Genomic DNA, 14,017 nt, shown 5'->3' on the forward strand with positions numbered 1-14,017 from the left:
GGAGTCAACTGAGAACTGAGGTCCTTGAGACTGTGAAGCCCAAGGTCTCGCCATTGCACGGTAGTGTTTCCCAAAGTGATGCATAACAGGCATGGGAAGCCCACAGCAGAAGAGCAAGTTGATCTCAGGATGATCACCGAGCTGTGGCTCTTCCTTGCTTCCTTCCTGAACACAGCTAGAACTAGCCTCTGAGTGTGGGTGTGGGGTGGCTTGAGCCTGAGACAGACCCATTGTCTTATAGATTAATGCAGTTGGCTGCAGGGACTGAGAATGTGCTAAGGATTCACATCCTTCACCACTTCAACTTGAACTCATATTTGCTGAAGGAAAAGCAAGGAATCGTTGGTGTACACAAAAAAGCTTGAATTATAAGGATCTGAAAAGGAGAATCCATCTTTGTATACTCTGGCTAATACCTGACTACTCTTTCATATCTGTTGAGCATTTACTATATTCTGGACAATGTGTAAATATTTTCCTACTTATCACATCATTGTAGGACTGTGAATGTTATATTGGTTGTAATTTTCTATACCATCAGGAGAGAGTTCAGCCCAAGGGGAGTGTGTACACATGTATGTATGTGTGTGAATTCATTCAGTGAAGGGGATAAGAAATTTGGTTTAGCACACAAGGGCAATTAATTTGCATAAACATGAAACTATATAGAGTCAGATAATCTGAATAATTTTGTTTTTCCTGACAGTTATATATTTTTTACTTATATTACTTTCTAAAACATGTTAATATATTTGAGTTCAGAAACATTGATCAACGGCCAGGTGCAGTGGCTCATGCCTGTAATCCCAGTACTTTGGGGGACCAAGGGAGTTGGAGCTCAGGAGTTCAAGACCAGCCTGGGCAACGTAGTGAAACCCCACAAGAAATACAAAATTTAGCTGGGTGTGGTGGTGCGCACTTGTGGTCCTAGGTATTTGGGAGCTGAGGTGGGAGGATTGCTTGAGCCTGGGAGGCAGAAACTGCAATGAGCCATGATCACGCCACTAGGCTCTCCAGCCTAGGCAACAGAGTGAGACCCTGAAAAATTTTTTTTAAATAAAAAATTAAAAAAATATAAAGACAGGGAAAGGAAAGGAAAGGAAAAAAGAAAGAAAAAGAAAAGAAAGAGAAAGGAAGGAAGGAAGAGACTGAAAAAGATTGAATCTTAAGGAAAGATGACATATTTTTGTCTTGTCCATGGCATATATAGTATAGGCTTCTTTAGTGATACATATTATATACGTGTGTGTGCACATACACACACACACATATAGTAATCTTTATTCAAAGAGTGCCTTTACATTTTCATGATGAAATTAATCCTAGTACTTATATTTTAAAATTTTGAAATAATATTATTGGACTGTTTCCTTATATTATCATCATTATATTTTTGCCCTCTGTTCACATGTGCATGAAACAGACTCCAGATAGGAAATGGTTAATTTTTGATGGCCCAGTAGATGCAGTGTGGATTGAGAATATGAACACTGTGTTGGATGACAACAAGAAGCTCTGTCTCATGAGTGGGGAGATTATTCAAATGTCACCACAAATGAATCTAATTTTTGAGCCAATGGATTTAGAAGTTGCTTCCCCTGCAACTGTAAGTTCTCTGTTTTGACATCTTTTTATAAATTATAAGATATTATGAATGCATGTATTTGCTTAGTACCTTTGACTTTAAACAAAAAATATTAACAGAATTTCTTTTAAGAGCAATCTTTGATTCTCAAAGTACAGATATATCTGTTGACATACCTTGACAAATTTAGTGGTCAGGATGTTTTCCTCCTGGTTTAGGACTATTTGGTAAAGTTAGACACAAAAATCGAGATCATGAAATAATATAAGCTTTCCCCTCCTCCAAGACTTTGCTGAAGATCGTAAGAAACAGAGGTGCCAAATCATATTTATTTTATAAGCATTCCCTTGATGGTAACCACTTATGGCTTTCCAGGTTTCCAGGTGTGGCATGATTTACATGGAGCCTCACATGTTAGGCTGGAGACCACTGATGTTATCTTGGGTGAATATGTTACCTGCGTCAGTCAGTGTTATTCAAAAGGAATTTATAATGAGCTTATTTGACAGAATGGTCCCTGTTTCGATTGAATTTATTAGAAAGCATACAAAGGTAAGAGAAATGAGAATTTTAAGATTAAAAAATAAATGGAAAACTCAAATTAGACTTACGTATCAATTTTAATGTCTGTTTTTATTATCAACTAAGATATTAAATCAAAACATTTTTCTGATTAAGTTAAAAATTTTAATTAGAATTCATACAATTCACTAAAAATATTTCAAATGAGGTATATTGGTGCTACTCTTTTCTCTCTCTAAAAAAAAGAGAACGCAAAGGCCCACATAACAATGTCAAAATGTTTTTTCTTTTTTCTGATGGGCTATTGCATTTTAAATAATTTCCATTATTACAATAGTCTTTATTATCCAAAGTTCCTAAAATAAGCCAGTCAGTCCATGGTAGAAGAACAGGAAAGAAGTCCTAAAGTAGGCAAATTCATTTTTCTTTCTTTCAATACACACTGGGAAGGGGAAGGAAAGGGAGGGGGTATGGTGGAAGGGAGGGGGGATGGTAGAAGGGAGGAAAATGACAAGGAAATGGGAGTCTCCTGCCTCTGGGGGTTGAACTTTCTCCAGCTGGAAATTATAGAGCAAGAATGTTTAATTTCTGCTTTGGAAGATGCTGACCAAAGGTCTTTTAGAATGACTTTGGCCCAGGAACAAATGTAGGGAAATAGAGTTGATAGTTCTCTTGCTGTTGAAGATATAACAAAAAGTTTTGAAGCAAAAGTTTAGCTCAAGGAACAGATTTGGAAAATGGAGTTTAAAACCACGTTAATATAGATTACCTAAAGAAAAATTCCAGAGAAAAAAAGAAGAGAGCAAGGGATAGAATCACAGGTACATCAGTGTTTTAGACAAGAGAGAGGAAAGAGGGAAGAACATCTGAAGAAAGTGATGTGTCTTCCATACTGCTTTCAAGAAGTTTGGCTGTAACTGAAATATGTTGTAGATATGAAGTAATTGTGTTTCAAAAACAATTAAACATGTATGAACTGAGGTCATAATAAAATAAGCTTCAGGGCCTTTATGACTTTTATTCTGGCACTGTCAGAGAATTTAGATAATACAAATAATAAACAAATTTTCTATATAACTGAAACATCCTTTCTATAGGAAAGCATGAAACTTATAATGCAAGCTTTTAAAAATGTACTGTGCACTTCTGTTATCTCTTGAAGAAATTATGAATGCCTGTTATTTACTATGTAGTAATAATTATCTGTTTTATTTGTAATGATAACTATTTGTATTTTAGTGTTGCATCAGTAATACTTAGTCCCACACTTAGAAACTCAGCTGTCATTTCTGATGTTTCCAATGAGGTGGCAGTTGAACATGAAGTCACCAGCTTCTAATCTTCAGGGAATCTGTTTCAGAGAGTTAATTTTTACTTGTTAATCACCAAACACTGTGACTTTGGCAATTGGAAGAGAGCTGCATGGGGAGAAGACAAACGCCTATGAGAACTTGGTATATGCTGCATGGTTCTAGGAGCATTACACGTTATTTCATTTATTTTATAAACTGTCATGGTGACAAGCAAAAAAGTAAAGTGCATGACAATTTCAGCACTCCAGCAAGGTTTTTGAGGGTTCCAAGACTTCGAATTGTATTTCATAGTGATGAGTTTACTATGAGTATTGCTGTGGCTTATAAATATGCTCTGAAATTGATTTTACTTATTAAACATTTTAGATATACAAATTAACTGCCTTCTATGAAATTTTTTTAGTGTTTTTATTTATAAAATTAATATACCATGGAATCCATATCTTAAATTAACTACACATGTAACAGCAATTTTTTAAAATTTGAGAATCAATATGAAAGGTTAAAGAGTGCACACTACCTAGATGTAACATCCAGTTCTCCCAAGTGAATTGTAATAATAGTACCTACTCATAGATAGTATGAATTTAAAATTATTGCTGTTAAAATTAAATGAGCTTAGTAAATATTAGCTGGGGATGGTTTAGCTAGTACCTATTTTAAATTGTTTAGACGTTTTCTTACTGACTTTTCAGGAATTATCTCCTACTTCCGATACAAACTTGGTCCGATCCTTAATGAATCTAATCGACTGTTTTATGGATGATTTTGCTGATGAAGTCAAACTAAAGGAGAGAAGTGATCGAGAAACTTACTCTTTGCTTGAGGTAAGGTCCATTGCCTTCTGTATCCTGCTACAGAAAGACAGGTATCTACTGCTTTCCCCAAAGCTTCCTAATTTATGAAACTCATTTTGCCCCTGAAGTTGGAGACTAGTCGACGGGCAGTAGCTGAAGAGTGAGCAAAGAGCCAGGCCCCAGATTCTGAGTGCTGGTGGGGAAGCTTCTTGACTGGCAGTCATGGTACATCATGAGGTTTGGGCGGAGCCCACGGATCACCTCAGATCTACTACTGAAATCTCAAGTCGTTTGACCAGCCTTAGAAATGATCCATTCCCAAAATGTCAGTGACCATTTTGGCAACGAAATTTACCTCCTTTCCAAATTAAAATAATTTATTGCTTTTTTTCCCTTGATTTTTCTTCCTTTTTTCATGAGATATAAATTATTTGTATACATATGTGTGTGTGTATATATAAATATATATTTGGATTAAGGAAAGCAAGAAAATATATGGGTAATCAATAAACTGATTTTTTAAATGGGAATAAAAATATCAGTAGACTTTGGATTTTTTAGTGAAAATATTACTGCACTACTCATGGTAGCACTTCTACCGTGGTCACTGTGGTACTTGCTTAACTTATATGTTTTGAAATAAATTAAGTTTTAACTTAGTGTTGAATGGTTTCTGGAGAGAAATTCTGTGAGTAAACTAGGAGTAGGGGAATAGGGTTGAAGTAGAGTCCAGAATTTTCATGAGCATAGTCCAGAATCTCTTGGCTTTGTATTTAATAAAAGACCTTGTTTTAAAACAAGCAAACAGGCTTCCTACCTTATTGGTGGGTCTTGTCTTCTACCCTGTTTCCTCTTTTTGAGTCTGGAAAAGAAGAAAGCTAGTATCTTTTGCTTGCGGAATTGCAATTCTAGTTTAGACACTTAATGCTCAGATATTACAAATAAAATAATTTAAATTTGTTCTACTTAAAGTAAACCCACCATATCAAAATTTAAATAGAAAATGGATAGGTACGTTATTTGCTTTATTAAAGTGTGCCTTAATACCTTAATAGTAAGTTATTTCTATGTTCCTTTTAATATCAAGCTGCTGTCATGTGTTGAAAATATGAGATTTACTAGATTAATCATTCTGAAGTTTCACTATGGCCAGAATGTATTCTTTGTTTTGTATTATCTTCTCTAAGGTTTTATAAGACATGCGATTTGATTTTTTAAAACCCTTATGATTACAAAATCCTGAGATGACCTACTAATATATTTGAGCTTATGTGTTTCCTTTCAGAGATACTAATCTGGCTGATCTGATATGTAAGCTTCAAGGACAGATTAAAATTATTCTTTAATTGTTCTTAATCTTCTCATCTCTCCAATGCAGGGCATTTTTCTGTTTTCATTGATCTGGTCCATTGGTGCTTCTTGTACAGATGATGATCGGTTGAAATTTAATAAGATTCTTCGAGAACTTATGGAAGGTCCAATTTCAGATCGAACTCGAAATACGTTTAAATTACAGAGTGGTACTGAGCAAACATCCTCAAAGGCACTAACGGTCACATTTCCTGAAGAAGGAACAATTTATGATTATCAATTTGTCACTGAGGTAAGAGTTCTGAAGCAAGATTTGCAGCTGCTAGCCTGGCAGAGTCCCCTCTCCGACACACAGCATATAATGACTCTGTGGCCACCTTTGTCATCACAGTTTACCTTAAGAGACAGCATCGAATAGAGGAAGATGCACTGGCTTGAAGTCAGGCAGCTCTAGGTTTGAGTCCTAGTAAAGTCACTTTCTTTCTGTATAGCCATGGACTAGTTGATTTCTCTGAACATAGTTCTTTCCAATGATACTATGAGATAATAATATCTAATGGACCAGTTGCACTCATTAAATAGAATCACAGTAGGCACATACTGTTTAAGGATGGCTGTTAGAGGTTCATGGTGCATGTTAGTATACTAGGCACTAAGAAGTCCTGTAGGAATCCAGCTGGTGTAATCTTAATTCAGTGCTTCCCAAACGGATTGGAAAATAAAACTTAGGTGGTGGTTGTTTTTGTATAACAAATCCCACAAGTATTGTACTGAGGACCAAGTTTAGGAATATATATTATTTAAATATATACAGATTTAAGTAAAATTGGGATCATACCACATTCCCAATGGGCAGCTTTATATCCTTCTTGTTTTCTTAATAATGAGAAAAGCTTTCCATTTCACTAATGTTTCTTCAGTAAACTTGCTTTCTAAAGTCAATTTCCTACCCTTGGACATTGGACTGTTTTTGTTGTTTTTAGATTCTCACTTTTATAAGTACTACTTTGGTAAATATTCTTAGATACAAGTCATTGGGTACATATCGGATTATATCCTTAAGATAAATTTCTAGAAAAGGCATTACTGTATTGCTTTTTGAATTTTTATGGTTCTTGCAATGTATTGCTACGTCACCCCAGAAGGCGAGACTGTGCCCAACACATATTTTTTACTTTATTTAATTTCAAATTACTGATAATACCCTGCATTTTCAGGGTAGTTTACAAAGTTTTCTGCAATTATTTCCATTTCATTTTCCAACACCTTGGTGAGGTGGGAAGGATAAGATTATTTTGCAAGTTTTGCCATTGAGGAAATGGGGCTCAGAGATTTAAGATTTAATGTGACTGTCCCAGGATCACACAACCTCTAAATAACAATACATTTCTGGGTTTCTGATTCTCTTTTTTTGTTGTTGTTGTTGAGACTGAGTCTCACTCTGTCGCCCAGGCTGGAGTGCAGTGGCGCAATCTCGGCTCACTGCAAGCGCCGCCTCCTGGGTTCACACCATTCTCCTGCCTCAGCCTCCTGAGTAGCTGAGACTACAGGCGCCCGCCACCATGCCCAGCTAATTTTTTGTATTTTTAGTAGAGACGGGGTTTCACCATGTTAGCCAGGATGGTCTTGATCTCCTGACCTCATGATCCACCCACCTGGGCCTCCCAAAGTGCTGGGATTATAGGCCTGAGCCACTGTGCCCGGTCAGGTTTTCTGATTCTTAATGGTTTCTTTCCTATATGGTATCAAAAGGCACATGTTTGAAAAGATTAACAAGAATTTGGGAAAGGCATTATTTTCTTCATTGGTTCTAGAAATATTTCTTTATAATACAATTTTCAGACTGATGTGAATTTAACACCCCCCCAAAAAAAATTCTCTGCTGTACGCACAACCTTCTACCTGAAGATGCAAGAATGAATAAAGCACAGTGCTGCCCTCAGTGAGTTCATAACCTCTTCAGATGACAGTCATGTGCCATTCTGGCCCAATGAGTGCCATGCATCAAAGCTCGGGCCCAGCCCAGGGAAGTGGCGGGGGCTGGGGACCAGCAAGTGCCTCAGTGAGGCCTGGTTGTGAAGGAAGGATGGGTCCGAATTCTGATGTACTTTGAATGACCAAGAATTTAGATTTTATTCTGCAAGAAGGGTAGCAGTGTTTTTCTAAGAAGACAGGGTTAACATGATATTCTTGAATGCTTTTGTTATAAACACAGTCATAGCAAATTAAAATTTTAGTTCTCAAGCTAATTGGATGCAAAGATATGGCATAATGTTAACTCATAATAATAATCTCATATAAAGAAATTTTGCTCTTCTAGAGATCTGTTACACGGCAATGTGAACATAGTTAACACTATTGAACTGTTCACTTAAAAATGGTTAAGGGTAAATTTTATGTATATTTTATGTATTTTTTTACTGTACATTTTTTAAAAAGAAATTTTGCCTGCAATGATAAACTAATGTTATAAATACTGTTATGAAAGGCAAGCAATATGCAGCGTATCTTCTAGGGAGAAAAAATTCTATACTGGTTAACATTTATTGAATGAAATTCTTTACTCTTTAGCTCATTGGTTAGTTTAATTTTCTCAATACCATTAAATAATCTAACATTTGGCCGCAATAGTTGATCATTGGGTTGGCATAAGCAGTGGTTTCAGAACATCAAAAAACCACAGCATTGCCATTTCATTTGTATTCATGTAAAAGCTAGTTTCTCCTTAATTTATACATACAATTTAACCTTCAAACTGAGTGTTAAGTGTCTTAAAGGATAAAACAAATGTATACGTATTGGGGTTTGTTGGTCTTAGTCTTCTCTACAATGGCACAGGAGTATAGAGCTTTTTAAAGTATTTTATAACATTCATTACTTGGTTGTTTATTATAAACAGGGAGTAGGAAAATGGGAACCATGGATAAAGAAATTGAAAGATGCTCCTCCAATTCCTAAAGATGTAATGTTTAATGAAATCATTGTGCCAACTCTGGACACAATTCGATACTCTGCATTAATGGAATTGCTGACCACCCATCAAAAACCTTCAATATTTGTAGGACCAACAGGAACTGGGAAAAGTGTTTACATTATTGTAAGTACCGCAGAAATCTACGTATTAAACTGTGCATAATCTTCCTAAAAATGTTAGTTTTCGAAATAGTAGACAAATAATATTTTAAAAATACTCAAGTACTTTGATGTTTGAACTGCAGACAATTTTTGAAAAATTGCCTAGTTATTTTATTCTTTATTTTAGCCAAAAGACCAAGAAGTGATAATTGCCTGTTTATTTTTGAAAGTTGATTAATGATATGATGCCATTTTATACCATTAAATTGTTGTCCCATTTATTTTGGTATTTTAAGAAGAATTGCTTGTTCCACATGAGAATTTCATACCTCTTGAAAAGTGTGTTTTAGTTACACTTGATATCTTCTAAGTTATTTTATATCTGAAGGATTATTATGTAGTAACAAGACTGATTTTCCTTAATGATGTCTGGAATTGTTGTCTGTTAGTTCAGATAATGCTAGATGCTGTAACAGAAAATGCCACAGTCTCAGTAGCTTTATGCAGCCTGTGAAGGAGAGTGAAGATCCTTTTGAGGGCTCCTCTTTGATTGTAGGTTCCAGTTAATTCACATTCTCCCACAGTACCTGTTTCTAGTTCTTTATTGACTTTAACATTACATCTTACAATCTTTCTGAAATGTATTTGGCAATATAGTTACATAGCCATCCTAGTGTTTGTTGAATAATCTCTTTCATAAGAGATTGGAATGACATCTCTCATAAACTAAATGCTTGCATGTATGGGAGTAAATCAAGGAGTGTTTTTGGCCTGGATTAAAAAAAAAAACTGAAAAATACTAGAAGTGTACAGAAAGCTGAGAGATTTATCTAAGATATCACCATGGGTCAGGGAATGGAGACTTAACATGATTGAAGGCAGTGGTTAGAGAAAAATACAAGCCTTTTGTCATTTATACATTCATCATCAATTTCAGCCCAGGCAATAAAGTGCATAGGCATAAAAACATTACTTTTCACAAACTTCGGAACTTAATTTTGTAATCTGCTTTTAAAACTAATATTGTAAATATTTTTCAATTTCATTATTCTTCTACAAGATGATTTTAAGGGTATTGTAGTATTTGATTCTATAATTTTATAATAATTGATTCAAATCCCCAATTTTCCTAACATTTTGCTTTAGAAATAAGATTGCAGGCCAGGCACGGTGGCTCACGCCTGTAATCCCAGCACTTTGGGAGGCCGAGGCAGGGGGATCACGTTAGGAGATCGAGACCATCCTGGCTAACATGGTGAAACCCTGTCTCTCCTAAAAATACAAAAACAAACAAAAAAAGTAGCTGGGCGTGGTGGCAGGCGCCTGTAGTCCCAGCTACTCGGGAGGCTGAGGCAGGAGAATCACTTGAACCTGGCAGGTGGAGCTTGCAGTCAGCCAAGATCACACCACCGCACTCCAGCCTGGGCAACAGTGTGAGACTCTGTCTCAAAAAAAATTAAAAAAAAGAAAGAAAGAAGATTGCAATTAACATTTTTATAGCTAAGTCTTTGTTCTTATCTTTGCTTATTTGTTTAGGAAAATATCCTAAGATTTCTGGACATGGAATTGTTAATTTTTTGATGAATATTAAGTTGTTCCTCATAAAGGTTATTGTCCGCCATGCCCTTCAGGGGGATTTCATTGCCCCAATTAATTGTTAGTTGTATTGTAAATGATACAAATATACAGCTAAAGTCTCTGAAATTTATTCTTCTGTGAAAGAAAATATTTTAAAACAATGCTACATAATTTTAATTTCCCTATAGTAATTTCATTAAGAATTTATTTATATAAACTGCTTCATAAAATTTTGTACATATATTTCATCTGGTTGAAAGAATTAAACATAAAATTTACAATTTAAAGTGATTTTCTCTTCAAATTATTGCATGTCTACTTATATTTTAAATAAATGATGAAAAAAAGTAGTATTCAAATTAAAGATTACCTAAAAACATAAGTTAAAACAACACTTTACAACAAAAAAACCTAAGGATTTTTTCTAAAGTCTATAATATTTTTCTAAATTCAGTTTTAAATTAGCAATACTATGAATGACAGTATCCATTGACCTCCTTCCCCTACCCAGTTAATGAGGAATAGTGAAATATTGCTATTTATCACCAATACCTTTCACCATCTTCTGGTAAGACAGTGATGTTTTAAAACCTCAGTTTATTTTTGCCAAATTATTTTTAATATTATACAGCAACTGTTTTGGAAGTTTTTTTTAATATTAATTACTTTTGGATTTTGGTTTTAAAACTATTTATGCTTATTATGGTTAGATTTAGTTCTGTTTTTGGATGGCCTCTATGCTCACTGCCAAACTGTTCATGCCATGGCTTATGTATGTGTTGCATTCTTATTTTCATTATTTTTTTTATTTTTGAGAGACAGGGTCTTGCTCTATCCCCTAGGCTGTAATGCAGTGGCACAATCACAGCTCACTGCAGCCTTGACCTCCTGGGCTCAAGTGTTACCCCCATTTCAGCCTCCCAAGTAGCTGGGACTACAGGCATGCACCACCACACCCATATAATTTTTTTTGTAGAAGTGGGATCTTGCTATGTGGCTGAGGCTGATCTCCAATTCCTGGGCTCAAGCAGTCCTCCTGACCTGGCCTCCCAAAGTGCTGGGATTACAGGCTGGAGCCACCACACCCACCCTTTATTTTCACTCTTGTTTCATTTAGTTCATCCATCAATCCAACAAAAATTTATTGATTACCTACCATATGACTACCATTGTTAGCTAATAAAAATATGTTATAATATAGTATTTACATTGTACATCATGTAGGCAAGCAAAGTGAAATAATTTTTTAGAGTCTTAAGCAATAATTTTTAAAAACTTATATAAATGTGCTTTACTCAGACATGTCATTCCTTCATTGTAGTTGTTGCTCAGAATAGGGAGTTGTTTCTTTACATAAATAGAATAACTTGTTTTCAAACTTGAAATAATCTTGAAATAATCTATCACTTACATTATAATTATACAACATAAAAGAAATTTTAATCATAAAAGTCTCAAAAATATATTCCTACTTTTATTCTAAACTTCCCCATTCCCGGTTTTTGCTATTCTCACTGGCAATCACAGGTAAGAACACAAAGTCTTCAAAGATTTTAAAGAGCTTCCATTTTAGAATGTGCTCATTCTATGAAAAGGAAAACAATTTTAAATTTAAAAAGGTAGCCCCTGCTGGGCTGATGGGAGGATTAAAAGTTAGCCTTCCTCCAGCATCTCTGACCAGCTTGTTACCCTACGTCTTCCTTATTTTCTGTATTTGTTCTGCCTCCTGGTTCTCCTGGCATGTATGCTAAATGTAATCATTAATGAGAACATCATAAGTCCTTCTTAAAATATGTGTTGCCTTGATGAACAGATTAATATTCCAAAGTATGCTTTCAAAATTTCCATTAGCCTAATTATGGTAATGTTTAGTATATAATCACATCATGAAAAGAGGACTTGCTTGAGATATTTTACCATTTGATATTTTGGGTTAATAATTTAGTATCTTAATTATAAAGCTGAACCCTGCAAGCATTTAATGCAAGTAAAGTTTAGAACGGCAAAAAACTTCACTATTTCCCTTCCTTTACTCATACGTCCGTGTGATAGATATTACTGTTCATTAAGAAAATATGTGATTTACTTAGTATTTTTTCTAATAAATTGGCCCTTAATTGGCAAGGGATTGTGCCCTATACAGAACTCTTAAGGGAGAGAAGGGGAAGAAAGAGTGAGGAGAGGCAATTTTATTTTGAAGAGCTCCTCAGGGAATTCTGGTATGTCTCGTCCCTGGCATACATCTTGATTAAGAACCATTGTAATTCCACCTGCTTCCCAGTGAATTCCATTTTGAAAATACAGTTATATTTTTAAGCTTTATAACTTACAGAAAGATAGGTTTGTATGTAAGTGGAAAGATAATAAGATATATGAAAAAGAACATTCATCTGGAGAGAGACAAATGGCAGTCTGAATTCTTGCCCATCATGGAGAATTTAGGCAGGTTTCCTAACCTCTGAGTTTCTGTGACTCCATGTTAAGGAGGAATGTGTACTCTCTAGTAGCTGTGAAAACCAGAGAAGGCACATGCAAGGGGTGGACAGATGGAGACACTCTATTGGCGTGGTAACTGTTATTGCTACTGATTCCATCTATTTGTACAGTGTTATGGCACTTAAGGTTAAATTTGAGACTATCAGTAACAATGCTTAGTGTTTATTCTGAAATGTCAAAACATAATTCCAACTATGGTTCATTTTATTATTTTGTTATATAGAATTTTCTTTTAAATCAACTAAATAAGGAAATCTACAAACCTCTGCTAATTAACTTCTCAGCACAAACTACAGCAGCTCAAACTCAGAATATTATCATGTCAAAATTGGACAAGAGAAGAAAGGGAGTTTTTGGTCCTCCTTTGGGCAAAAGAATGGTAATGACTCTTTGTACAGTACCCAGGCCTATTCATATACATTGCTGCAGTTGGAACAAGGAAACCAAATAACCTGGGATAGACATCTTTTTGTATAGTTTTTTTATGTCACAAATTTGGATTAAAAGGTTCTCCTAAAAATGTAGTTATATTTGTATGTGCAGTAGACAGCTTGATGTTTAAAACAAGGAGTTGCCCTTTGAGTTGAAGGTAGAATATTTATCTGAGAAATTATCTACCTTCCTAATTTTTTCACTGACATTTTTATTCAGCAGTCTTGGCTGCTTGCTTTTGTAGACCTTCAGCAACCCACCTCGCAATAGATTTACCTGTGTTCCTCTGCAAAGAACACCCTTCTCACCCTAATCACATTTTTCTCATCTATTTTCATGAATTGAAGTGTAGTACAAGGAAAAAATATGCAGTGTATTGGAAACAAATTGTATCAGAGGACTAATAAGTCCTAAGCTATTAACCTACGAAGATTAGTAATGAGAATGTCTCCCTATTTCTTGAGGAATATGAATGCTAAAAGCATGGAAGCTAAAGATATTATCCTTGTTTAAAAAAGAAACCATCACTTCCCCATATGTACTCTGCAAGTAGATAGCTAAGTATTTGCCTCAATATTGTTTACACAATAGGACTCTATGTTGAGATGTTAATATTTTCTATACCTCTTCTCTTCTCATTCTCAGGTTGTCTTTGTAGATGATGTCAATATGCCTGCTCGGGAGGTATATGGGGCTCAGCCTCCCATTGAATTACTTAGACAGTGGTTAGATCACTGGAACTGGTATGACCTAAAAGATTGTTCCATGATTAAACTAGTGGACATTCAGATCATGTGTGCTATGGGACCTCCAGGTACATTTTTTGAATTTGGATTATTAAGATGAAAAAATCACTCTAGCGATAGCTAAAGAAATAACTGGAAAAAACCTCTTTTGAGTTCCAATGT

General features: G+C 35.1%; 1 protein-coding gene across 1 annotated transcript in view; it reads left to right on the forward strand.

Moving 5' to 3' along the window:
• DNAH7 (dynein axonemal heavy chain 7) overlaps positions 1 to 14,017 on the forward strand; it is a 341,498-nt gene that overhangs the window by 202,323 nt on the left and 125,158 nt on the right. The window contains exons 32-38 of the mRNA XM_033230791.1: positions 1,424 to 1,606; positions 1,961 to 2,137; positions 4,116 to 4,247; positions 5,596 to 5,820; positions 8,428 to 8,625; positions 12,901 to 13,056; positions 13,755 to 13,923. Coding sequence (XP_033086682.1) covers positions 1,424 to 1,606; positions 1,961 to 2,137; positions 4,116 to 4,247; positions 5,596 to 5,820; positions 8,428 to 8,625; positions 12,901 to 13,056; positions 13,755 to 13,923 — 1,240 coding nt within the window. The remainder of the gene's footprint in view (positions 1 to 1,423; positions 1,607 to 1,960; positions 2,138 to 4,115; positions 4,248 to 5,595; positions 5,821 to 8,427; positions 8,626 to 12,900; positions 13,057 to 13,754; positions 13,924 to 14,017) is intronic.

Source organism: Trachypithecus francoisi, unplaced genomic scaffold (assembly GCF_009764315.1).
Source record: "Trachypithecus francoisi isolate TF-2019V2 unplaced genomic scaffold, Tfra_2.0 Lachesis_group13, whole genome shotgun sequence".
NCBI lineage: Eukaryota > Metazoa > Chordata > Mammalia > Primates > Cercopithecidae > Trachypithecus > Trachypithecus francoisi.